The sequence below is a fragment of the Aethalodelphis obliquidens genome, unplaced genomic scaffold, assembly GCF_003676395.1.
Source record: "Aethalodelphis obliquidens isolate GAN/ISIS:26980383/991018 unplaced genomic scaffold, ASM367639v1 scaffold8, whole genome shotgun sequence".
Classification (NCBI taxonomy): Eukaryota; Metazoa; Chordata; class Mammalia; order Artiodactyla; family Delphinidae; genus Aethalodelphis; species Aethalodelphis obliquidens.
This window is the reverse complement of record NW_020837952.1, coordinates 60,833,068-60,860,906: the sequence shown is the minus strand read 5'-3', so window position 1 is coordinate 60,860,906 and position 27,839 is coordinate 60,833,068. Positions and strand designations below refer to the sequence as shown.

Below are 27,839 nucleotides of genomic sequence, written 5' to 3'. Positions count from 1 at the left end.
AAGAAAAAAAAAAAAAAAAAAAAAAAAAAAAAAAAAGTTAGGAGAAAATATCTAGTAGAAGTCTGTTTAGAAGACTGGAGCAAATCCAAACTTATTTAGCACAGCGTCTGCATCCTCTTTTATTAAATGAGTAGTTGCCCAGACGGTCATCTTCGGATACCACTTCTCCTTCAAGAAATGGCTGATTGGCTATAGGTCTGGGGCAGAGCACATACGAGATGACCCTGGACACCTTGTCATACCAGAGAGCAAGGCAGCTATCAGAGTCTCCTCGGATCATGTCACAAGGAATCAGAAGCAACTTGAAGAGGCTCCCCCGGCCAGCAATGGCACATGAAACCATTAGGAAGAATTACGGCTAAAATGGACTGAAAACAAATCCAGTGGTTTACAAGCCATGACTTCATAACAATGATTAAAGTAAAACTAAACAACTCACTCATCAACTTTGTATGATACCATAAAACCAGCTCAATACTTTGAAGACTGGTAATCAAAGGGGGGCGGTGATCAACCATTTATTCTGTTTTTCTTAATCAAAATGAACCTTGCATAACCTAATAGCTTATTAGAAGTTTCTCTTTATAAAATATTCCAGCTAAAAAATGAATGATAGAGTCCAAATACCACCATTTCACAACCTGCAAAGAATTAATGGATCTAGTCAATAGTCATTAACAACTGCTAACATTACAAAAAGAGACAAGCAGACATTATATGACTCCATGAAAGTACTTATCACCAACAATGAAATATACTAGAAAGAGAAAAAAAAAAAAAAAAAAAAAGACCTAACCCAAATCTGAATAAGCCTCTGGAAGGAATTATCATTCACAGGAAATGCAAGGAAAAGAGGGGGTATGTTAAACCCCACCATGGAGATATCCTCATCAAAAAGGAAACTGTAGGAAACTGTACAGGTGAAACAACCCAGTTCAACAGAAAATGAGCAAAGGTGGAAAAAAAAGAGAGGAGGAAGAGGAAAGGGGAACCTAGTTAAAGGAGATTTAAGATACAGCAGCCAATTGCAATGTATGCCCTTATATCCTGATTCAAAGAAATAAACTTGAAAAAGAATATTAGACAATGAGGAACATTTGAATACTGTTCGTTTGATATTAAAATTTTATTAAGTTTTCAGATGTGCTAACTGTATTTTACTTATGTATTAAGACTCCTTATCTTTTAGAGACACATGTAAACTATTATCTGATGAACTACGTGGGAGTCCTCTTTGAATCGGGGGCAACTGGCCTAAGAATGGGTGGGACTGTTGATGAAACAACAATGGGGATGAATTGGTAAGTGTTGAAGCTGGGTGATGGGGTTTCAAGACACTTTTTCTCTTAGTCTATGTTTGAAATTTTTCTTGATAGAAAGACAAAAATAAAATTAGGGGGTTGGAAGAGATGACCTGAAGTTTCCTTCCAGCTCCTAAATTCTATGATATTACCTGAAATAAACCCAAAAGAAAATTAATCTATCCTCACCTAACACATCTCCAGTTTTAATCATTAGAATCCTTTTATTAATGAAGTGTTTCTAATGAGCATTTGGAAACTAATAATGAAATAACAGCCAGAAAAATTATTCTTTTAAAAAAATAAGAGGAATACGTGAGCTACCCTTCCATTATTTATAAGTATTATAAAACTATATTCATTAAGTCAGACACAAATGGGGGAAAAAAGATGTAGGCAAGTCAAAGGAACAAGATTTTGAAGTTGTTAAAAGAGAAAAACAGAGATCAGTCTACCATCTAGATCATCTGCCTGGGTTCACTTTACCATTCAGTGTCTCTGAGCTATTTTACAACATTGTCAGTTGCATAAAACTGACAATAATGCCAATGACTCTTGTCTACAGAAATGGAGGTTACTTCTGTCTGGCTGGAATGCAATTAATTATTGCCTTGTGCATAGACTACTTTCTGCATCTCTCTGTAAGTTCATTTCAGCATATTCCTTTATCGCATAGAAACGTATGAATTCATTTGAATTCTTTAACAGTTGTTAGTATCTTACTGATTTCCATCGTAAAAGGTCAGAAATCCGGAAATGGATCCAAAATTATATTAAAAATTTAACATATGATTTGGGTAGCACTAAAATTAGTAGAAAGGATGAGATTATTCACTAAATGGTGCTGATACAATAATTAACAGATAACTTTTAGGGAATAGTAGCTATGTACCAGTCAGTATACTAAGTGCTTATATTAAAATACAATTCATTTTACAGGCAAAAGAAACAAGGTAAGTAACTTCCAAGATCACACATCAATAATAAGAAATCCAGGTTCAAACCCAAGCAGTCTTCTACCAAAGATTATATAGTCTTGGAGAGTTAAAAGACACAAGCAATTCATTTGGATCTATACTACACTTCTTACTCAAAAATAAATTCTAGGTTAATTAAAAATTCAGACAAAGTACTGAAAGAACTAGAATATATAGGTGTATATTTCTACAATCTAAGTGGAGATGATTTTACTAATCTGTAAAAAAAAAAATTCAGAAGTCATAAGGATAAAATTGATAAGCCTAACTAGATTAAAAACAAAACAAATTCCTAAAAGGCTAAGACTACCATAAATAAATTCAAACAAAAAATTAACTATGGGCAAAAAAAAAAGTTTCTTGTATGTGTGACAAAAGATTAACTTTCTGAAAATGCTCATTAATAAACGTATTTTAAAAGGTAACCTAACACGAAAAACAAACTTAACATACTGATCACTGAAAAACAAGAGAGAAATGATAATCAGATTAGTGAAGGGGTGCAGACCCACACACTCTTGTACTCTTAGGTTTGTCATTTAGAAATTTCTCTTACAAATTTTAAATAAACATACTCTCTCTACTCAGCAATTCAACTTCCAGGAATTTATAATTCCAGACCTACTTGTCCAAAACTGCAAAGATATTTTTACAAGGATGTTCACTGTAGTATTATTTGTGAAGGTTTTTAAGAAAACAAACCTGTAAGCAATTCATATGTACATCTATGGAGAACAAAAGTAAAAACTTGTGATGCATCTATATAGTGAAATACTATTCAACTATTAAAAAGGGTGAGATGAATATGCACACGTGTTAGAGTGTATGAAACATCAGGGTAAGCGAAAAGGAAGTTGCAAGACAGAATATATAGTATATTGTGTCTCAAAAAAGCAACAAAATGTATAGGTGTGTATATACAAAAAAGTTTCGGAAGGAAAAAAGTATACGCTGATATATCTGTAGAAAATAGATGGGGGATGGGTGAAAAAGAGGAGTTCTTAACCTTCTGTTTCACAGCATTTGGCTTGAATTATTTTTCCTTACAACAAAGAAAATATTTCATAAGAAGGCAAGTTTCACTACAGCAAGTGACAAGACTGAGACTCAAGATAAAGCTAAACTGACTCTTCGATCTTAAAAAATAAGCAAACTACAACTGACAAAAACACACCAAAAACTGGAAACAAGCAGTACGCCAAAATTTACCAAAGGACAGAAACAGGTATGTTAATATGAGAACCTAAGACTATTTGTATAAAGGAACACATGAATAAAACCTCAGAATTTTAAAGCCTAACAAATAAATTTAAGAACCGATGCTATTAAAAACATTTATTTTCATTCTGATTTTTAGGTCATAGCAAGCATCATGAGCACTTTATTGGACATCTTGTCCTAAAAATATCACAAATGGGTAAATGCAGTGGTTTGCTGGTAAAGTGGCAGTGGATTCAGCAGTGAATGGTATAAACACTTCCACCGTGGCTGACTTCAAACTACCAAGCTCACAAACTTCTGCATGTTTAATAACTGACTCTCAGAGGTTGGTACAGGCCAGCTCCAATACACTACGAGGTTTATGGTATATTTAATATTGAGGTACAGGTCCTCCTTAAATACTACTATGGCTTTTTTTTTTAAACTTCAACCTTAAAGGATATCATATATACAATTAACAAGCACAAGTCATGAGTATATAGATCAATGAATTTTCAAAAAGTGAACTATTTGGGCTTTTCAAAAAAAAACAACAACTATCTACAATTTTCTATCTATTAATACATAATAATTCCTCCCACCTTTAAAGAAAAAAGTGTGAAAAATATAACTTTTCCTAAACATAAAAAGTTACATCAGGTAACTTCTTAGTACAACACTGAAATCATCTCTACTTTAAATATAAGTGCCTTGAAAAAGTTCAAAGCTGGATTTAACAAGTACTAAGTGTACTTCATTTTCTGTTTCCTGGAAAATTCCTCTTTGAAACTTCCTTGAAGCACAGCTCGCTGCTCCTCCTGCTGGAAACAGAGGCAACTCTACCTCCAGAAAGGGAAGCAGCCTCCGAGTAAAGCTTTCTGCTACCACAGAAAGGAGAATTAAAACACTGACCTTACCGTGAGACCTGACATGGCCTCTCTGATCCAGCACAGAAAATCAACAGCAAAGCAACCTTGAAGAAAGTATTTTCACAAAGAAGGAGATACACTTACACGGCAGAACAAGCATAATCACGGCCTACATTTACTGTGGGAGTTAACAGGTCCACAGTGTCACACACAGCCCTCCAGGAAATGCTGTGGGTCAGGGTCCACCTTCCCTACCTTCCCATCTGGGGACAGCAAGTGGACGGGCCTGTCAAAGGGCAGCCTGCTCACCTATTCCCGCCTCTGAGCCCAAGTGATTACCTCTCTACTCACCATTCCTATCAGCATGGAAATAACCTCTATGATGTTTTTGAACATGCTGAAATCGACACTTGAGGTATAATTCACATGCAATAAAATATGTCCATCTGAAGAGTAGGGTTGTGTCACTGTACACAGCTACATATAACACTTCCATTACCCAAAACGTTCCTTCATGTCCCTCGACAATCAATTCCACCCCTCCACTTCCAGCCCGGGTGACAGCTGAGCTGCTTTGTTATAATCCATAAGTTTTGCCCGCTGTAGAATTTCACAGAGATGGACGCATGCAGTGTATTCTCTAGTCTATTTCCACTCTATGTTTGAGATTCATCTCTGTTGTTATACCAGAAGTGCATTTCTTTTTACTGCTGAGTAGTATTCCAGAGAAAGAACAATGCTAACTTTAAGACAGAAGGGAAGGAAGGAGCAGACAAAAATGAAGAGAATTCCTGAATTCAAGAGGAGGGAAACAGAATTACTGTAAGCTAATGTCCATCTCCTTAGTAAAGAAAAGACCTAAATGATCTAGGGTAGGCTCGAGGAGAATTTTAAAATGTATGAAGACATAACTACAAAGACACAGACTACAGACAAATAATCATGGTAAATTGTTTACACAGAATGCTACACCGGCTTTTTTTTTTTTTTTGGTACGTGGGCCTCTCACCGCTGTGGCCTCTCCCGTTGCGGGGCACAGGCTCTGGACGCACAGGCTCAGCGGCCATGGCTCACGGGCCCAGCCGCTCCGCGGCACGTGGGATCTTCCCAGACCGGGGCACAAACCCGTGTCCCCTGCATCGGCAGGCGGACTCTCAACCACTGCGCCACCAGGGAAGCCCTACACCGGCATTTTAAAAAGACATTCACTATGTATTGCTTGTTTGTGCACTCAGCAAATATTCACTAAAGTACCTACTATGTACACAGTTCTATGAACATAACAGTCAAAACTTCTGCCCTCATGCAACTTACACACATTCAGGAGAAGAAAAAACAGGAACTTACAAATTGGTGGTACAGATGATTTCATTTTTTAATTAATTAATTTTATTTATTTTTGGCTGCACTGGGTCTTCGTGGCTGCCCGCGGGCTTTCTCTAGGTGCAGCAAGCGGGGACTACCCTTTGTTGTGGTGCACGGGCTTCTCATTGCGGTGGCTTCTCTTGTTGAGGAGCACGGGCTCTAGGTGCATGGGCTTCAGTAGTTGTGGCACGTGGGTTCAGTACTTGTGGCTCGCTGGCTCTAGAGCGCAGGCTCAGTAGTTGTGGCACACGGGCTCACTTGCTCCGTGGCACGTGGGATCTTCCCGGACCAGGGATCGAACCTGTGTCCCCTGCATTGGCAGGTGGATTCTTAACCACTGCATCACCAGGGAAGCCCAGAATGATTTCACTTTATATATATATATATATATACATACATATATATATATATATATGTTTGTGTATGTATGTATGTATGCATGCATGTATTTGATGTTATTTGCCTAGAAAAATATATTAACTATTATTTTAAGTCATTAACTCTGGATGGTAAGAATAAGGGCACTGTTCTCCCTTTTCTGTATTTTCGTAACTGTTCTAAAATAAGGATACTGTCTTAGCTCAGGCTCCTATGACAAAATACAACAAACAGGGTGGCTTATAAACAACAAACATTTATTTCTCACAGTTCTGGAGGCTGGAAGCCCAAGATCAGGGTGCCAGCGTGGTTGGGTTCTGGGGAGGGGCCTCTTCTAGGCTTCAGATGGCCAACTTCTCGCTGTGCCCTTACAAGGTGGAAGGGGTAAGGAATCTTTCTGGGGTGTCTTTTATCAGAGCACTACTTACATTCATGAGGGCCCTCATGACCTAATCACATCCCAAAGGCCCCTACATAGGAATTTTAGAGAGGGAGTGCACCCACCAACATGCAGCAGATACGTTACTTACATAATTGTATGTATGTATGTATGTATGTATGTATGTATGTATGTATTTATGGCTGCGTCGGGTCTTTGTTGCTGTGTGCAGGCCTTCTCTAATTGCGTTAAGCAGGGGCTACTCTTCGCTGCGGTGCACGGGCTTCTTATTGCGGTGGCTTCTCTTGTTGCAGAACACAGGCTCTAGGCACGCAGGCTTCAGTAGTTATGGCATGTGGGCTTCAGCAGTTGTGGCTCGCAGGCTCTAGAGTGCAGGCTCAGCAGTTGTGGCGCACGGGTTTAGCTGCTCCGCGGCATGTGGGATCTCCCCAGAACAGGGTTCAAACCTGTGTCCCCTGCACTGGCAGGCGGATTCTTAACCACTGTACCACCAGGAAAGTCCCTATAATAGTTTTTAAAGCTTTTGTCCTTAGAGGACCTAGCTGAGTTAGAAAATCTGTCTGTTCTCTTACCTCATCCTCAGCATGCTGCTCAGAGGTCAATTTCAGCACAGTCTTGCACTGATCCACAAAAGTGCTCGCAATCAGCTCGGCATGGCTCAAAAACACAGGGATCTCATCCTTGCTCAGTGGCTCATCACCCATTATTTTGGCTATCATAAGGTCTAACAACGTAACCCTATAAAACATAAAAGATTTTTACATGAGTATGTAATATTGAAGCCATTTTAAGAGAATATTTTTATTTTTAAATTCCTTACTTGTTTATAATGTCCAGCTCGGGAAAACATATTTTTTGTGAATACAATTAATCTTCATCAACTGCCTGTTTTTTTAAATCTTGATTTCTTTGATGTGATTTGGTTACAGAAACAAGCACCTTTTTATATCCATTACTTTCAGCACTGGAATAATTCCACATTTCAGAAATGTTGTCAAATTAAGTTTCATAGTATTTACATCTACTATAACAATAGCAAGGTTAAGTGGGCTAACATTTATTCACTATTTACTACAGAGCTAAACATTTTGCATACATTTCCTCATTCAATCTACACAAAACCTTCATGAGGCAGATACCGTCAACAGCCCCAAGAGCAAAGGGGGAAATAAGGCCTAGTGAGGCTGTCAGTGTCACACATACTGAGTTGCTGCGGCAGGGTTCAAACACAGGATTCAATCTGTCTCCTGGGCAAAATGCTTTACCCACTCATTCTACTATCTGTCTTGTGAAGGTTGGGTTTTTTGTTTGTTTCATTATTTTACTTTACAAAAAACACAAATCTGAAGACCAAACCTATGCCATTTTTGCTTCAATATTTAAATTATCACTTAAATATTTCTATTCAACAATCTCTTTCCTTCTCCCAGGAAAAACAAATCATACACAGAACAGTCTATCCAGCATAAATCAAATAGGATGTTTCTCCAAATCACATTCTGATTGGGATTTTTTTCTGATATGCATAATTCTCATGTATTTCTACATCAGAAGTGATACAAATATCTAAAATGCTCAGCAAATGGGGGAAAATATACTTGTATTAGTAGGCAGGGAGCATGTCTCACTAAGAGAAAAGTAAGAATTGGTTACTGCTTCAAGTTGAAAATAAAACGTGCTGAACTCTTCCTGTATTTTAGCCAAAGGCTGGCAAAGATCATCAGTCTGTTAATGTCACCCACAGACCTTAGCAATTTTCAGAGCTCCTAAAACTTCAGATTTCTTATAGAAATGATTAACACAAAACAAAACAAACAAATAATCCCCTCGACTGAGCACAAAAGAACAACAAGTAGTTCAGTATTGGGGTATGTTTGTTTTCTCGAACTCACATATGATCTTTGAAGGTGAACGGGGTGCTCTGGCCCAGAGCCAGGCCTCCCACCTTCCCCGAGCAGGACGATCCTCCGGGAATGCTAGGGAAGAGGCCGCCTAGCGCGTATGATTCAAGAGGAACCCAAATGTCTGCTCTAAAAATATTCTTTGTAATCTGGCAGTTACTTCGAGGCCTAAGAAGTCGTGATCCCTGGCTTTAGGGAGTTCAGCACCCAGTGGACTACTACCCAGAACACGGTGAAGAGGAATGAGGAGCGAGACAGGTCATAACGGGGGGAAAGGACCAAACACCAGGCAGATCTTGAACAAGGAAGGAGCAGATCCTGAAGGAGTCAGGTGGGGTCAGGACAAAAGGTGGGCCACGGGGTGGTGGTAATCCAGGCTGTCCAGCAGCCACAGGAAGGCCCTGGGGTCCAAGGAGACCGGCTGACCTGGGAGGTGGTCCCAAGACGTAAGGTCAATGCAGATTTCCTGCCTGCTTTACACAGTCACCCAGGGGCAGTGCTTCCCTCAGACTTCTCCCTGGCTCAGGAGGTGCACCTCTACACTCTGTCAGGTGATTACAAGATGGGAGATCTAAGGAGATGGGGAATGAGTGATTTGGAAGGAAAAAAGGGGGAAAAAATCAGAAATAAATCTTTAAAATATAAAAATACAAACCAAGCTTGAATATTACCTGAGAATAAATTACACTTCATTAAATGATTGTACTTATATTAAGTCATCTGCCAATAAAAACTTTTAAAGGCTCCCACTGTTAAGGAGTGGGTCCAAAAACTTTAGTCTGATATATGGGGCTCTCCCACCCAGAATCCCCATCTAACTCTCCAACTCCCTCTACTTCTAGCCACCATCAAATACTATCCTTCTCGGGAATTCCCTGGCAGTCCAGTGGTTAGGACTCCGCACTTTCACTGACGAGGGCCCGGGTTCAATCCCTGGTTGGGGAACTAAGATCCCACAAGCCACATGGCGCGGCCAAGAAAAAGAAAAACAAAACAAAACAAAAAATCCTTCTCATAAAATAAAGGAATCACACACAGGACATATAATTCAAGTAGGAAATTTTCTTTCAGAAGCATTTATTTTGATTGTGCATTTCATTCGCCATCCCCACTTCTATGCCAGAAAACATATATGTACTGAAAAGTACTGCAGTCAGGGAAAATGGGACATAATGTGGAATGTCTTACTTCTTCCAGTCTCAGGGGAACCACACTAAATACTTCCTTGAAAACATAACAGAACACAAGTGGTCTAACAAATCCATTCACTCAAGAGTGAAGGATGCAAAAGTAGAAAGACCCAATCAGGGACTTCCCTGGTGGTCCAGTGGTAAAGAATCTACCTTCCAATGGAGGGGACGTGGGTTTGAACCCCAGTCAGGGAATTAAGATCCCACGTGCCGTGGGGCATCTAAGCCCACGTGCCACAACTACTGAGCCCAAGAGCCTCAACTAGAGAGCCTACGTGCTGCAATTACCAAGCCCACGTGCTCTGAAGCCCGCATGCCACAACAAAAGATCCCGTGCCACAACTAAGACCTGACGCAGCCAAAACTAACTAAATAAATAATTTAACCAGGGGGAAAAAACAAACCAACCCAGTCAAAGAGGTCAGAGACTAGCTGTCTAAAATTATTACACCTCAGTCTCACTTCCTTTAAACCAGAAATCATCACTTGAGCTGCCTCAGGCTCACCAGACACACCACTCAACTCAGAGTCACTCTATAATTTTGTCTCTCAATCACTGGCTGTCATTAGTGTCCTACTTCTAATTCACTTCTGATTGAACAGTTACATACCCTGTCCTCAAGATGATGATTCCTGTTTCATAAAAAAACTGACAGCAAAGTACACGTGAAGGATTTTAGGAGAAAATTCTATAGCAAGATTCATATTTTAAAGTTATGCTTGGGCTTCCCTGGTGGCGCAGTGGTTGAGAGTCCGCCTGCCGATGCAGGGGACACAGGTTCGTGCCCCGGTCCGGGAAGATCCCACATGCCGTGGAGTGGCTAGGCCCGTGAGCCATGGCCGCTGAGCCTGCGCGTCCGGAGCCTGTGCTCCGCAACGGGAGAGGCCACAGCGGTGAGAGGCCCGCGTACCGCAAAAAAAAAAAGTTATGCTTAAATTGATGCAGTCTACAATTTCAAAAGCCATGCTTGCACCATCTTGAAACAAGTAAGTTTTTTATGAGAGTGAAGGGCAAAGGCGGAGGGGGAAAGAGTGAGAGAGGGAGTTTCATGAGTGTTCTAGGGCAGGAAATAATATCCTATAATTCTGGAAATAAAATTTCTCTAATTCAAAGACTGACATCTCCAACAAATTATGAATAACTACTCCACCTGCATAATTTGTAGAATGGCATGCCACAAAGGCCAAAACTTTTATTAACCTGGAAAACAGGCTAACCAAGATACAGGCAGACAGCTGTTGCTGAATTAATCTCATTAGTCCCTTCATAAATTACAGATATAAGAAGTTAGTGCGTTACAGGGAAAATGATCACTGATTTGGCATCATACAGACAAGAGTTCAAATACCACCTCTGCTACCTTTGTAACCCAGGGCAAATACCTAAATGGCAAGAATAATGCCTATTTCACAAGGTCTTTTTGAGGATTAAATGACAATGGCTGTATGTTGCCTTACATACGTAACAGTGATGCTACCTGGAGGAAAAAGTCAAGATCATCAGAGGAGAAGTAGTAATAACAGCAGAAATATGGAAGCAGAAATGGCCACTCACAGTTACTGAGTGACGATTACATGCCAGCACTGAGAGCTTTATATACATTTCAGTTAGTAACCACGACAATTTCAGGGGGTGCCTACCATTATGATCCTCATTTTACAGATGAAACAGAGTTCCAAAAAGTAACTTGCCCAAAGTAGTGAGTGGCACAGCTAGCCTCTGCTCCTAACTACTATGCTATACAAATTATAAACCTGAAAACTACAAAAGTTGGTTTCCAAGAGCAGCTAGTTTAATTCAATATTACTCCGATTTGCTGGGAAGGGGGACAAGAAAATTGTATAAACACAGGCTCTCATTTCTGCTGAATCACACCATGTGAATTGATTTTGACCCTGTATCCAAAGTATCTTCACCAAGTAATCTGTCCAAATAAACCACCAGGGTGAAGCCGTCAACTAACTGTGACAACTAAAAGAACCAGCACACGAAAAGAGCTTCCGAGCTCACACGGCGCTTCCCCTCCCTACGCGCCCACACTAAGGGCGGGTGGGGACTGTGCACCCTGGGGACCCAGGGACCACCAGCAGGTGCTTAATGAATACAGTGCTTGTTTTGCTGACTGAGCCTCAAGCGTTTTAAATCTAACAGCCCCAACGAGACCGTATACTCTAATTCAGCAGGTCGGGGCCACAGCCTGGGCTCGCCTCAGGGGCCTCTGGTGTGTGTTCCCAGCTGAGACACCACAAAGGCCCCCCAGGAATCTCCAGTGCAGTCCCTCATCTGAACCACAGAACACAGAAAATGTCCTGACTGTCTTCTCGGTACTCACAGGATGGTGTGTAGCACCATTCCAGGTGCAAGGGGAGAAGTTAATTCGTTATACATCCCTGTTGAGAAAAGCGTATCTTTTCAATCCTATTATTCTGTCAACGTTCCACTCTGAACAAAGAATTATCTGTCATTGCCCCAAACGAGTCAACAGGGAACCCAGCAGCCTCTGCTCAGCCGCAGAACTCTGAGCGCTCCTGCCAAGACCCCATCCCCTCCTCCCACCCCTGAGCAAAGACAAGTAAGCAGACTCAGCAGTTCCCACAGTGAGCTCCACCGGAACCGGCCAACCCACGAGGTCCACGGCAGCACACCACCTCCTCTTGGCTGACGGGGCCATCTGCTGTCTACAGTATCAACAGAGACGGCGTCTTACAGACAGGCTTCAGTAAGTGTTTGATATTAGTAGAGTTTTCCATTCCAACACTGTTCCAGTACTGATTCTGGTGGGTGTTAAGAATAGAGAACTCACAAGATTCAGTTTTTGTCCTTGAAGAATACATATTCTAGCAGAAAAGCAAATTATCATGATAAACGTGCAGATGAGGATGCAAAGAACTTTGCCTGGGAAAGTCAGGAGAGCCAACAGAAAGCAGGCAGTATCTGAAAAGGGCCAACAGAGCACAAGTGTGTACTCACCAGAAGGAGAGGGGGTAGTCAGGACATTTCGGGCAGAGAAAAGGACACACACAAAAGCATGAAGCCAAAGGGGAAGCCTGGAAAACTGACAGGAGTTCTGTGCGGCTACAGTGTGGTGACTGGGGGAGAATGAGAAGGAGCTGGAAATGAAGCTACGTTTAAAAAGGGCCTTGAACACCACACCATGGAGTCTAACTGCATCCTGTAACGAGCTACATACGCCACGAAATGGCAGGGCAAGACCCATGCAGGCAGTTCAGTAGATGACAGAGGAGAAGGGAAAAACAAAAATTAGAACAATCAGTATTGTTCACAGCAGTATCATTCACAGTAGCTGAAAGGTGGAGCAACCCCGTTGTCCATCGATGGACGACTAGACAAGCAAAATGTGACATATGTCAATACATACGGTGGAATATTATTCAGCCTCAGGAAGGAAGGAAATGCTGACACGTGCTATAACATGGACTAACCTTAAGGACACTGTGCTAAGTGAAATACGCCAGTCATGAAAGGACAAATACTGTGTGACTCCACTTACGTGAGGTACAGCTGACCCTTGAACAACATGGATTTGAACTGTGTGGGTCCATGTGTACGTGGAATGTTTTCAATAAACAGGCACTACAGTACTACCTGATCTGCCGTTGGCTGAATCCGAGGGCACAGAGGACCCTCGGATGAGGAGGTCGACTGTAAGTTACACTCGGGTTTCCGACGCTGGTGTTCAGTGCCTCTGAGCCCTGCATTGTTCAAGCATCAACTGTACTTAGGGGAGTCAAGTTCACAGAGACAGAAAGAAGAATGGTGGCTGCCAGGGGCTGGGGGAGGGGGAAATGGGGGTAGTTGTTTAATGGGTATAGTTTCCATTTTACAAGATGAAAACTTCTGGAGATTGGTTGCACAACAATGTGAATACACTTAAACTACTGAACTGTACGTTTTAAAAAGGGTACGATGGTAAATTCTATATTATGTGTATTTTATCACAGTTTTTAAACAGGCTGTAGCCAAAGTCCAGTCAAAGGTGACATGTAAACCAGAGCTGTGACAAGCGAGTGAATTCACAACATACTAAGGTGATATACTCGGTAAGGCTTACTGACCAGTGTAAAGCGGCAAGTGGAGGAGGAGGTGGGGATAACTCTGAGGTTTCCAATCCAGTAGGTGATGTTACATTAATGAATATACTAGATAAAACTTTTCATGAGTAAGAAAAATTCATTCGTCTACACAAGCTTTCATCCAAAAACTTTTTTTAGCGCTTGTTACGTGCCACACAGTGGCTAGGAAATGTGGACACCACAGAATAAAAAAGACCAAATCCTGGCCCTCACAGAGCTAACAATCTAACACTGGTGTCATACAATGGCAAGCAGGTATGTGACGTGATACAATGTGTAACAGACGACGTGATGAAACAAAAGCACTTCTCCTGTGGAAGAAAAATAGAGGACGGGGAAGAGGTGGCAGCTGAGTAAGGAATTTGTATGAAGTAGGAAAGCCGTGGCTACAAGTTCTGTATAAATCAAAATGGACAATGTTTAGTTTGTCATCCTCATTTTGTTAGGAAACAGATCGGTTAACAACAGATCATTTGACAGGAATATGGAAAATATAGACTTGACTATTAAACTGTGTATTCTCTTGCATTCAGACATTCCTTACTGCAAAGCAATTTACTAATTTATAGCACTATTCTTCATATTACTTATTTTAATTCTTTTTCTGCAAGAGAAGTAGGCATATGACAGTGGTGGCGGGGGTACTGGATTTATAAATATGGCATTTAAACTGACTTTAAAAGCACAAACTTTTCCTTTTTGTTAAAGATATTAAAGAAGGAAAAAACACTACTTAACAAGACTACAAAGGAGTGCATAAAGATTAACTGTTGGAACCCAAATGTACAGAAAGAATTTCAAAACCACAGCAATTATCAAAATTGTGACTACAATCAAAAGATTAACATTTTTTACGGTTTTTGATCATTAGATCTGTGCCTTCTGAGTAAGTTTTATTTTCCTAAGGCAACATTTCCAATCAGGTTAGGAAAAACATACACTCTTGGAATGGACCAAGTACTAGGAATCATTTTATTCAATCCTCTAATTCTACATGTCAAGAAACTGAATCCAAACAAGGTGAAAGACCTGGCTAAGGTCACATAAAGAGTTACTATGACAACAAAGCACAGAGCCAAGGTACTAAGGTCTCTGGGCTCAGAGGGCACTGCTCTTCCCCTACTCGGCCAGTGAAGGTCACAGAGAGGTACTGATTTTCTTTCAGTCTAAAATATCTACTGGAAAACTATAAACCTAGCAGAATGTATCCCAAATCATGACAGCAGGGATGTGAACAAATGAGCACATTTCACCTATACAGCTGTAATACACAGCTGCATGATTTACTTTTATAAAATCGAGGGACAAGCATAACATTTTGTTCTTAACATTTTTTAATATGGTTTTACTGAATAATGGCGCCAACCTGGATTCTGCAACCCTACGTAAATCACTGCCTGTTGTGGCTGCGCTGTAATGTTAACCAACCAATTTAAAACCATTACTGACACAGAAACATGTATTTAGAGATTCTGTGCCAACTACGAAACCACACAGCTCTTCAGTCACGTGTACAGGGTCCTCGACATGCAATGCTAAATGCTCGAAGCCACACTGGGTTGGGGTTACCTTTCTTGATTGCTCATTTTGGCAAACATGACTTTAACCAATTCCGGGCTTTTCAGAAAATGGTCTGTAATAATCAAGAACCTAAGAAAAAAGGAGGGAAAGGTTTGGTTACTACAAACATAGTAAAATAGACACGGCCTTATCTACTTTATAGGCATATCTTGCACATAAAAGTACTCCTGTTTATTGAATTTTTGATTAGCTGTAATCTTCAAATGTTTTAGAGGTTCACATACTATTTTTCTATTAGCAGCTAAAAGAGAATGAAAACCCTCAAAATATTTTTCTCCGATTTTACTTCTGAAAAATGTATTGAAATGATTCAAATTTATTCAACTGGAGGAAAGGGCCTACTATAGTTTTTATCTAAGTTGAGAAAGAAAAATACTTCACTATAGTTCAAACAGTAATATGAAATTTAGCTACAAGTTCAGGTATAATAAAACATATTAAATTGTTTTAGTCAGAAACTTAGTGCTAAAATTAACCAGGGAAATAGACATGTCATACTTTTTATTTAAACATACGCCAACAACACAGTAATGAATACTGGCTTGATTATCTACTCCTTAAGAGCCCTCAAGTTACCAAGAAAACATCCTCACTGTCAAGCAATGCACTCATCGAAACTTAGAGATCAACTTGGGGAAACCCTTGAGGCAAAGATTACAAGCATATTTCTTCAAAGTACCACTGTGACACCTAAAAAGATTGAACAGTACTATTAATTAATTCTGAATCATATTTACCAGAGGGCATCTGAAGACTTAAGAGCTAAAGAATATACTATTCATAACCAAGGTTATGAATAAGCATGACAGTAAAGCGTTTATATTGACAAACACGGTTTATTTAATCACTTCTTAATAAATAACAGAACAAAAGTATGCCTTTAAGTACGGTAGCCAAATGAGGCATGTTAACTACCACGACACAGCGTCACTTCACACAAACACAAAACCTAAACACATGTTCTGTTTCTTCCACAACCTTTCAAATAAGTGACCAGCACTGATGTAAATATTTCCAACAATGGGTAATATTCAAAATTCTCAATTTTCACGTCAATTTAGGTAGGTCATCAAACAGCGACAACAGAAATTCATGCACATCACGCCAGGTATACAAAACTGTGACCCTAAAGCTCATCCATAATTCACCTATTTGGAGCCCAAAACATTTTCCCACAAGAACATTCATTCAAAAACACAATGTGCCAAATACTGTGTGCGAGGGGCTAGGTCCCAAGCCATAACTCCAAACTCTAAGGGTGGAGAAAGACACACGCATAGAGAGATAATTAGAGAAAAATGTCTTAGGTGCAGCACACAGGCACACGTCACGGATTACAGAAACAACAAAGTTTATCTAACTAGAGGGCTGCAGGGAAGAGGGGCGATGGATGGGACAGGAGAATCAGGAGTTCGGTGAATCCCTAGTTGCAGAGGGAAGGGAGAGCATTTAAATTAGAGGTGACACAAAAGGACTTGAAAAGACTGCTTGAAGGAAAGAGGAGCAGTGTACTAAGGGAATTATAAACAATAAAATACTACCAGGGTTTAAAGAGGGACTTGGGACCTAACACTTATGTCCTTGAATGTTATTGTAAACAGCCCTCAGCCTACAGAACTGTCAGTTGAAGGGAGCTTCACCAAGCTTTGAGTTTATTAAGACTGAGGTGACAATCACGCCTTCTTTCGCGATACTGGTCATTAGTGCTCTCTTTCTTTTTTCTTAATCAATTTTGTTGATTTTTTTAAAGAGTCAACTTTGCCTTTGTTAATCCTTTCTATTTTTTTTCTGTTTTCCATGTTATTGACTTGTGTCCTTTTATTTTCTTCTTTCTACTGAGGATTTACTGTACTCTTCCTCTTTCTATCTTCATAAAGTAGAACCTTAAGTCCCTGATTTCAGACCTACTTTTCTGACATAAACACTTAAAGCTATAAATTACCCTCCCAACCCTGCTTTAGCTTTATCCCACACATTTTATGCTTTCATTATCCTTCAGTTCAAAAGATTTTCTAATTTGCCTTGTGATTTCCTTTGTAACAAATCAATTATTTAGATGTGCTAATTTCCAAAACTTTAGAATTTTTCTAGATCATCTTGCTATGGTTTTCTAGGCTAATTGTGGTCAGGGAACATATTCCGTATGTTTCCAATCCTTTTCATACATTCATTGAGACTTTTTATAGCCCAGACTATGGTCTATCTTAGTGAATATAATGCAGACAGTTGAAAAGAAAGTAAATTTTCCAAGTGTTGAGAAAATGTTCTATAAACCAGACTCACGTGAAGGTGGCTACCTATCTCAGTACTACTGAGATCATCTACATCTATACTGATGCTCGTCTACTTCTATCAGTGGCTAAAAAGTGAGTGTTAAAATCTCCAACTATCACTTCCAATTCCAGGCATAACAGATGAACAATTGACCTCCTACCTTAAACAACTACAAAAGCAGACAAAACATATGAAACACTTTTCAGACAAGAAACAACAAACCCAACTCAATCAGGTTGTGCAAATAAAAGGCACTTTGGAGAATTTCCTCCTAAACAAACAAAATACCCAAAAAAATGCATGGTAACTGTATTCTGATCAATATTTTTATAAAATCCTTATGGCCTAATTAGCAGACTGAGACATACTCAGTGAAGGACAGAGTTATTCTACATGCTGGAATATGTGGTGAAGAAGTGGAACTTGAATTGAAAACGTTTTCCACACACAGGGGTGGTCAAGGGTGCAGGGAATGGGGCAAAGACAAAGGAAAGATCCACTACGGTGCTGTCGCTGTGACCACCAGCATTACCTGGAGCTAAATGAAAGTAGGTCCATATACTGGGACCTTTATACCAAGATAAATTCCAAGCAGATCAAACAGTTAAACATCAAAACTGAAATGATACAGTACTGGAAGAAAACCTAAGTGGAGAAAAGGCCTTTATAGCTATTATCAAAAATCTTAAGACATTAAAAAAGACTGGCAATTTCATCTACTAAAATATCAAAAACTTTACATGAAGAAAAGTGCCAGAAGCAAAGCCAAAGACAAAAAAGGGAGAAAAAAATTTGGATTTTATTTCATACAAAGGACTAATATCCTTAATTTAAAAAATATTCCTACATATATAGAAAAGACTGCCATCCTAATAGAAAAATGGGTGAAGAAAATGAGAATGTACATAAAAGAAAATTAGACTCCTCAATATATAAAATGATGCTCAACCTCATAACAAGAAAAATACAAAATAAAACTATACAATGATACTATTTTAAACCTTGGCAGAATTGGCAAATCCAAAATTTTGATAGCACACTCTGTTAGCAATGATAAAGGAAACCAGGTACTACTCTCAAAATTTGCCAAGGGAAGTATATACTAGTATAACATCTATGAAGGACAACTTGGAAGTGTCTGTCAAAATTATAAAAGACATTCTCTGCGAGTAACTGCGAATCGTGAATTTATCCTACAATCATACTTGCCCATATGCAGGATGACATACGTGTCAACAAGGCCGCAGGACAGCTCCACTCAGATGTAGAGAAGGCACCTCAAACTTAACGCAGTCAAAACGCACTCCTGATGTCCCCTAGCCCCACCCCAAACTGTTCCACCCACCTCACTCAAACAAGCCAAAAACCCAGCTCCCACCCTTGCCTTCCTCTATCCCACCTCACCCCCAAAATCAAATCCATATTAAGCCTCACCAGCTCCGCCTGCAGAGCACACGCAATCTATTCATCTCTCTTCATCCCACTGCGACGACCCTCATCTAAGCCACCCTGGCCTCCTGACAACTACAACTGCCTCCTAACAGGCAGCCCAGCCTCCATTCCTCCCTCTCCCCTCCCCACAGCTCAACCTCAGTCCAGCAATCAGAGGGAGCCTTTGAAACACAGATCAGGGACTTCCCTGGTGGCTCAGTGGTTAAGAATCCGTCTGCCAGCGCAGGGCACATGGATTCAAGCCCTGGTCAGGGAAGATCCCACATACCGCAGAGCAACTAAGCCCGTGCGCCACAACTACCGAGCCTGAGCTCTAGAGCCCGCGAGCCACAACTACTGAGCCCGTGCGCCACAACTACTGAAGCCCACGCGCCTACAGCCCGTGCTCCGTAGCAAGAGAAGCCACCGCAATGAGACACCTGCACACCGCAACAAAGACCCAACGCAGCCAAAAATAAATAAGTATGTATAACTAACTAACTAACTAACTAACTAACACAGACCAGGTCGTTCCATACACTGCTTAAAACTCCCCAATCGCCTCTCATGGCAAAGAGTAAAACGATCGCCTTTTTCTGGTTCACAAAGCCCCACATCACTGGCCTCCAGGTACCCCTTCACCCACTACACTGTCCAAACCCTGGTCTCCCTAGTCCTGCGACAGAGGCCTCTGCCTTGGGGTCTTTGCATCCTGTGTATTCACTGCTGGGACTGTTCTTCCCAATCTGTCTCCACCTTTACCCACAGATCTTCCAATGACTGGCTACCCAGTTCTCGGTTCAAATGTCACCAACTCGGGAAAGGTTTCCTTGACCTCCAAATTTTAAAGTAGCACAAAGTTACTCTGCGTCACCTCACCTCACCAGAGTACTTAATCAAGATTCAGGGGCTTCCCTGGTGGCGCAGTGGTTGAGAGTCCGCCTGCCGATGCAGGGGACACGGGTTCGTGCCCCAGTCCGGGAAGATCCCACGTGCCCCGGAGCGGCTAGGCCCATAAGCCATGGCCCCTGAGCCTGCGCGTCCAGAGCCTGTGCTCCGCAACAGGAGAGGCCACAACAGTGAGAGGCCCGCTTATGGCAAAAAAAGAAAAAAAAAAAAAGATTCAACATGGGAATTCCCTGGCGGTCCAGTGGTTAGGACCCCGTGCTTCCACTGCAGGGGTCCCGCATGCCATGGCCCCCCCCAAAAAAAAAAAAAAAGATCCAACATTGATTCTTGTTTTTTCCACTGTCTGTCTTCTGTACCAATCATGTTTGTATTACTACTAATAAAATACTAGCTAATACTATACAGCGTTTACTATAAGTCAAGTACCATTCTAAGGGACAGCTCAGTACACATTCTGTGTATTTTTCTTCCAATTTATCTGATATTTGTTATACATTTATTTGGGGTTTTAGGTTCATTATCTGTCTCTCACTAAAACGTAACGTCTTATTAATTCTGAATCTCCAGTGCCGTGAACAGTACCTGGTACACTTCAAGAACTCCATCAATAATTACTGAATTAATTAATTAATGTTTGGAGCAAGCATCTGCATGTTTTCTGAATTTCCTAGAAGCCTGCACAAAGCAGGAATAGTTTCTAATCCACGGGTTTTCCAAGATAAAAGCAAATCAGATCCCTCATGAAAAGGGCAATTAGTCTTTGCAGAGAAACCAGAGCCCCTTGTCTTGTGACACAGCGGGCAGTGCTCTCAGCAATGTCTCACGGTGGGCCCTCAATAAGATAGAGCAAAGCCACTTGGGCACTACTCCTCAGTGTAAGCCAGGCCCCAAACCAGGGAAGTACAGACAGGCAGCTACCGGATGTGCAGGATCAACCCAGGAAAAACTCTGGGTACCCACAGAGGTGCAGATGGACTATTCATTTTCCAGGTAAATCTCCTAAGCATTCCTTTGCACTTTTGAGTTATTCAGGTAAGTACTGATTGGCAATGACGTCAAGCTTGTGCTCACCAGGTAACCAGTCAAATGAGTACTGACTGGCAATGACGTCAAGCTTGTGCTCACCAGGTAACCAGTCAAATGCAAAACCATATGCTTTAAAAGTCACCAGAACTGAATACTGGCTCGTTTGCTTTAACCAAATATAATTAAAAAGGTAAAGTCATCAGAGCAAAGGGCAAGAATGACATCTTAAGGTACTGCCATTCAAGCTCAGACAGGTAGACAGCAAGACAGGCAGTGTCGCTACCCAACAGTCCTTGTGCCAAACCAACCATTCCAGTGAGTTTGTAACCATGTCCACATGCCTTTAAAATAACATATGGGACACGAAATTCAGAAGTCTGGAAACTTCTAACCTAAATCAATTCTTTCATTTTAGAAATAAGGAAGAAGAGGCCCACAGAAGTTCAGTGCCTTAGTTAAGGTTCCTCATTCACCTAAAAATCAAAACAAATGCTCAGTTTCCTGACTTCTGTGGTGCCTCTTGGGATGCTCCCCAGGTACTTCTGCTCCGGCAGCCTCTCTGGAAAGAAGTTCGGGTGAACTTAAACCTTGAGCTAGGGTCTGGTTCTTCATGCTGCTTTCAGGTCAAACCAATGAGGAGTAAAACCCATTTATTCTTTCTTTCATTCAACAAATAGTAAACATCTACTAGTGAGTAAAGATAGCAGCATTTTTACTTTGGCACTGTTTAAAGGATAAGAACTGTCTCTCACAGTTTACAATACAGGCAGAAAAAAAGCGTTCTGACTGGACATCCATACAGACAACTGGAATTCTTTGCTACACCACCTTATGGCATAACACTGAGTGTATAATCCTGGTGGCAAATAATATTAGATATACAAGGCAATGATGATGGAATGCCAGTGACAAGGGAGATTTTTTTCTTGCAACTCAAAAATGGTCATTTAAATGGCTGTCAATTATGCATGAGTTTTTATATGTTAGTTGCTGGCACTGTTTTTCTAAATATAATATACTTTCCATTCCAGGGGCTGCACGAAGTTACAAGCAAATTCTCAACTTTCACTCAGAATTCATTGTGTTGACTTTCTCACCCTATATCTGCTCAAGGGAAGAACCAAAGATAAAGACCTTTATAACAAGAAGAGTCTCAATCACGTTTAATATTTTCTAAGCTATAAACTTTAAATTTGTAATTAAATTCTTTTGCAGAATTACTATTTCTGTAAATGCAGAAATTTTGTGGTAATATTTTATGAAGGAGGTGGGGTCCCACTAATCAGAAACATAAAATGCCACAAAGACATTTAGGGCCTGTAAGTAATACTCCAGCTTTATGGAAAATAGAACAAATTATCTTGGGAGAGGATCAAAAATATACTCCATCCAAAGCAGAAGTCAGAATAGAAAGGACATCAGAGAAGCACATTTATTTACAAACAAGAAAGGCTAGAAACGGGATCTTTTCCTAGATTTTCAACATATGTTAAGCTTAAACTTACTGTTCAATTGTTATAATTCAAACTTTTACTTAAAACCTCTACCAGGAAAGTGATGTCAGGATGTTTAAGCAGCCACATTTCTAACAAGATACTCACGGCCATTCTGATTCAGGCTGCTTCTGGTGAGCTTCTATGACATCAATCGCAATATTGAGGTTTTCTTCCAGCTCCTTCATTCTTTCAGAATTAAGGGATGTGAACAAAATCATTGATGAGTAGGCAACAATTTTTTTGTCTGGATGATTTAAGCAAGACCTTCCAAAAAGAAATCAGGGTGTTAGCCCAACTTAGCAGCATGATAAAACATGATTATAACTCATAAATAGTAATAATCCCATTAACAAGTTCAGTATATACGATATTTTTAAGGATTTAATGAAGAATTACAACACTTTTAAACAAGTACATAATTTATGGCAAAAACAGCAAATTGAAAATTAGTCACGACACAGAGAACCCAATACAAAAGCGGCAGTTCACTTATGAGTCAGAGGCAGAAAGCAAATAGCATCTGATTAAAGAAAAAGGTAAAATGATTACATTTATAAAGCATTAAAATGTTCATTCTTGTTAGAAAAAAATCAAAAGGCATAAGATGATACTTCAATGACTACAGACATTTCTTTAACAGTCTGAGGGACAGAATGTTTAAGGGAAAGATGATATATTGGCAAGAAATAAAATTTGGAGTCAAAAGCCTCCGTATAACTCCCGGTTCACCCACCTATCAGCTATGTGATCTTAGAAAGGTCACTAATTTATCAATTTTCAATTATATTATGGGTTATGCACTATGGCAGGATTTTTTTTCTTTCATTTAAACTTCATAATACTCTTCTGGAGGAGGTTTTATCCTTTATTACAGATGAAGAATGTGTTGACTTTACTTGCCCAAAGGCACAAAGCCAGTACCTGCCAAAGCTGAATTCAAATTTGGTTGTATCTGTCTCACAAACACATATAGAGTGAAGTCACATAACCTCTTTCGGTGTGTTTCCTGACATAAAAGTGGAATATAATAACGAGACCTCCCTGGCCTGTCTCAGGGGGCTTCCGTGAGGATCAGATTTGATAACGAATGTAAAACCATCACGTAACTGCCAAGTAAACGCCTCTGACGGCCTTCTTTGGGGCCTCTCCTCTGTGTCCCTATGACACCTGGATTCACCTGTGTTATTAATACATCAGTTCTTACACTACAACATGCTTATAGCACGGGCTTTGGGGGAGTGGTGGATATATCTAAGTTACCCTTATTCTACTCCTCTAGCTCAGAACCTGGCAGAGATGAGGTATTCAAAATGTTTGAAAGGAATGAATTCTCAAAAATAAGTAATTTTTATTCCTACAGCTTGAATTCCACAATTCTTTCCTTCCAACCTAAGCTCAACTATTATTAACCGTAAAGATTTTATGCCTTCAACTCTAATTATCTGCAGGAATTTGAGAACCGGTTACAGGCTCAGTGAGCTAGGGATAACATTAGCGTTTATCTGATCCTTACACCATACAGATGAGCCCAGAAAACCTATACAACCAGGGAAGGCAGCACAGAACTTAGGCAGCTGGTATTTAAAGAGCGTAGGCTTCGGATCCAGAGGGCAGCATGGGGTTCCGGTTCCAGCTACGCCATTTACCAGTGATAAGTGTCAGTTCCCTCATTTGTCCAAATGGGGACAGTACCACTTGCCCCACAGGGCAAAGGGTAAAGGACGGGAAATATACAGAAAAGACCCAGCTCTGGACATTCAAACGACAGCTGCTCTGCTGCTTATATTGTTGCCACCACCAAAGTTACCCCATTGGTTGGCAACAGAACCTGGATTAGAAGCCAGGCCTCCTGCCCCAGGATGGGGCCTTTCCTATTACCTATCCTTCCTCCATCACCTGCTCACCTTTCATCTCCATGCTCCATTTCTTATGAACACAGCTGGTCAAAACACAGTAGCAAATCACCAGGGAAAGTACACCATAAATCAATCTACATAAACAGATTGGTTATCCACATCTTATACTTCTCCATACCTACCAAAACATAGAGCATTGTGCCGAGCATATAAGAAATGCTCAATTAATAAACACATGATTAATTCATTGCCCATACTTCAATATTTTATGGCTTTTTTCTTATAAAAGATGTGTCCTTAACAGCATTCCTTACTTTAACCAAAACTTTTATTTACTTAAAGTAAAAACTGACATACAATGAAGGGCATAAACGTTATGTGTACAGCCCAGTGAGATGTGTATATACCTACGTGACCACCACGCAGATCAAGATACAGAAGCCTACCTCGTGCCCTCCCCCAGCCAGTACTAAACCCGCCACTACCCACCAAGAGCACCTGCTGTCCTGAGTTCTGTTACCAAAGGTTAGTTTCTCCTGTTCGGGAATTGATAGAACCACAATCTTTTCAGAAGTCAGAAAAACTCTATCAATATACTCACAAAAAGAGTTCTGGGAAAGCATGCATCCAAACAATAGACTGGGAATCTTCATTCCGTGAGGCAATATTGCCTAAAAACTGCAGACCACAGCGAAAAGCTGAGGATTTATAAAGGCAAAAAAGATACATGATTAAAAGAATTTTTCAAAACACCAAATAAATACATCTTAGTTAGAAATACTCCACGTTATTAAACAGGAAGTTTGTTTGCTTCTTTTAACTATAAAAGTCTCTCACCACAATGAAACTTTGGGTATGACGTTAATATTAAAATGCCTTACCAAAACAATGTACTTATACAAAATTAATTAACTTCTTTAAAACATTGTAACTGTAGACACAAATATACCTGTAATCACATTAAATATCATTGGAATATGTGTTCCAATTGAAAGACAGTTGCTCTTAGACTGGATCTTTTAAAATCTAACAACAGACAATTTAAAACAAGACATGTAAAATATAAGGCTATCGAAGCATTGAAAGTTAAAGAATGGTGAAAAGATATACGAGGCAAATACCAGCCTACAAAGGGAGTCATACAACCACTTAAAACCAGACATAATAAACTTTAAGGCAAAAAGTTATTATTGGAAATTTTTTTAAAGTCATTTCAGAATTACTTAATTCACAGAAAGGTATAATTTTAAATTGGAATCACCTAATAACATGGTCTCAAATATATATTAAAGAAAAACTGACAAAAGTATAGAGGGAAGAGAAAAACCCACAGTTAAATTCGGCAATAATAATATACCTTTCCAGTAAATTATAAAATAAGCAGACAAAACAATCAGCATATTTAGAAGATTTAAATAAGATTTAATAACAACCTAGTGGACACATTTAGACTATTTCACCAAATAAAACCGCAGAATACTGGACAAAATCCAGAATGCTGACAACAAATGCAGGTGAGGATGCAGAGCAACAGGAACTCTCATCCATTGCAGGTGGGAACGCAGAATGGTGCAGCCACTTTGGGAGACGGTTTGGTGGTTCTTACAAAACTAAACATACTCTTAGCATACAATCCAACAATCACACTCCTTGGTATTTATCCAAAGTAACTGAAAACTTATGCCCACACAAAACCCTGCACATGAATGTTTATAGCAGCTTTATTCATAACTGCCAAAACTTGGAAGCAACCAAGATGTCCTTCATTAGATGGATAAACTGTGGTCCGTCCAGACAGTGGAATATTACTCAGCACTAAAAAGAAATGAGTCATCAAGCCATGAAAAGGAACATTAAATGCGTATTACCAAATGAAAAGCCAATCTGAAAAGGCTACAAACTGTATGACTCCAACTCTATGACATTCTGGAAAAGGCAAAACTATGGAGGCAGTAAAAAGATTGGTGGCTGCCAGGGGCTGGGGCACAGGAGGCGGTGTGAACAGGTGGAGCACAGAGCATTTTTAGGGCAGTGAAACTTCTCTGTATGATTTTACAGTGATGGACACATGTCCTTGTGCATTTGTCCAAATCTCCACGGAATATATATATGTGTGTGTGTGTGTGTGTGTGTACTGGGTGGGCCAAAAAGTGCCTTCGGTTTTTAGGTAAATATAAAAGACACATGTTTCATTTTCACCAAGAATTTTATTGAACATATTCACCCTTTTGTTCCACTACCTTCTGCCATTTTTCAGGCAACTTCATAATTCCATCTTCCCAAAACTTTAGTTTTTTGAGCAAAGAACTGTTCCAGGTGCCTTTTACAGTCTTCCAGGGAATTGAAATTTTTTCCATTAAGAGAAGTTTGTAAAGACCTAAATAAGTGGAAATCTGAAGGTGCAATGTCTGGTGAACACGGCAGATGAATCAGAACTTCCCAGCCAAGCTGTAACAGTTTTTCCTGATCATCAAAGAAATGTGCGGTCTTGCATTAACCTGATGGAAGATTATGCATTTTCTGTTGACTAATTCCAGATACTTTTTGTTGAGTGCTGCTTTCAGTTGGTCTAATTGGGAGCAGTACTTGTTGGAATTAATCATTTGGTTTTCCACAAGGAGCTTATAATAGAGGACTCCCTTCCGATGCCACCATATACACATCACCTTCTTTGGATGAAGAGCAGCCTTTGGTGTGGTTGGTGGTGGTTCATTTCGCTTGCCCCACGATCTCTTCCGTTCCACATTATTGTACAGTATCCACTTTTCATCGCCCATCACAATTTGTTTTAAAAATGGAACGTTTGAACATCCCTGGTGGTCCAGTGGTTAAGACTCCACGCTTCCAATGCAGATGACACAGGTTCGATCTCTGGTTGGGAAAGTTCTGCATGCCACACAATGTGGCCAAAAAACCTGAAACATTTTCATTATGTTTAAGTAGAGAATTGGATGAGGAAATATGGTCAAGAAGGTTTTTTCCCCCACTTAAACTTATGTGGAACCCAAACATCAAAGCAATTAACATAACCAAGCTGGTGCAAGTGATTTTCATTGCTTGACTTGGATATTCTGAGTACGTCGGCTATCTCCCGCGTGGTATAACGTTCACTGCTCTCGATTAATGTCTCGATTTGATCGCTATCAACTTCAACTGGTTTACCCGACTGTGGAGCATCGTCCAGCGAGAAATCTCCAGCATGAAACTTCGTAAACCACTTCTGACACATTTGATCAGTCAAAGCACCTTCTCCATACACTGCACAAAATCTTCTTTTGCGTTTTGGTTGCGTTTTTACCTTTCTGGAAAGAATAAAGCATAATATGCCAAAAATGTTGCTTTTTTTCTTCCATCTTCGATAATAAAACACAAAAATTCACCAATTTTGATAAGACTTTTTTTAAATGCATGCTGATATGACAGCTGTCACCTACAATTTAACAAAATTGTTTTGAATGAAGTTAAAGACAACTGCGTGCCACTACCGCCACCGTACGGAAGAAACTGAAGAAACCTTTTGGCCCACCCAATATATACATACATACACACACACACACACACACACACACACACACACACACACACACACA

The 27,839-nt window shown here is 40.1% G+C and overlaps 1 protein-coding gene across 2 annotated transcripts in view; it reads right to left on the bottom strand.

Annotated features, from left to right (window-relative positions):
* ATXN10 (ataxin 10) overlaps window positions 1-27,839 on the bottom strand; it is a 154,543-nt gene that overhangs the window by 91,928 nt on the left and 34,776 nt on the right. For both annotated transcript variants that reach the window (XM_027107964.1, XM_027107963.1), the window contains exons 4-7: window positions 24,851-24,947; window positions 22,499-22,657; window positions 15,246-15,326; window positions 7,063-7,228 (exon numbers count right to left, since the gene is read on the bottom strand). In XM_027107964.1, the coding sequence (XP_026963765.1) occupies window positions 7,063-7,228; window positions 15,246-15,326; window positions 22,499-22,657; window positions 24,851-24,947 (503 nt within the window). The remainder of the gene's footprint in view (window positions 1-7,062; window positions 7,229-15,245; window positions 15,327-22,498; window positions 22,658-24,850; window positions 24,948-27,839) is intronic.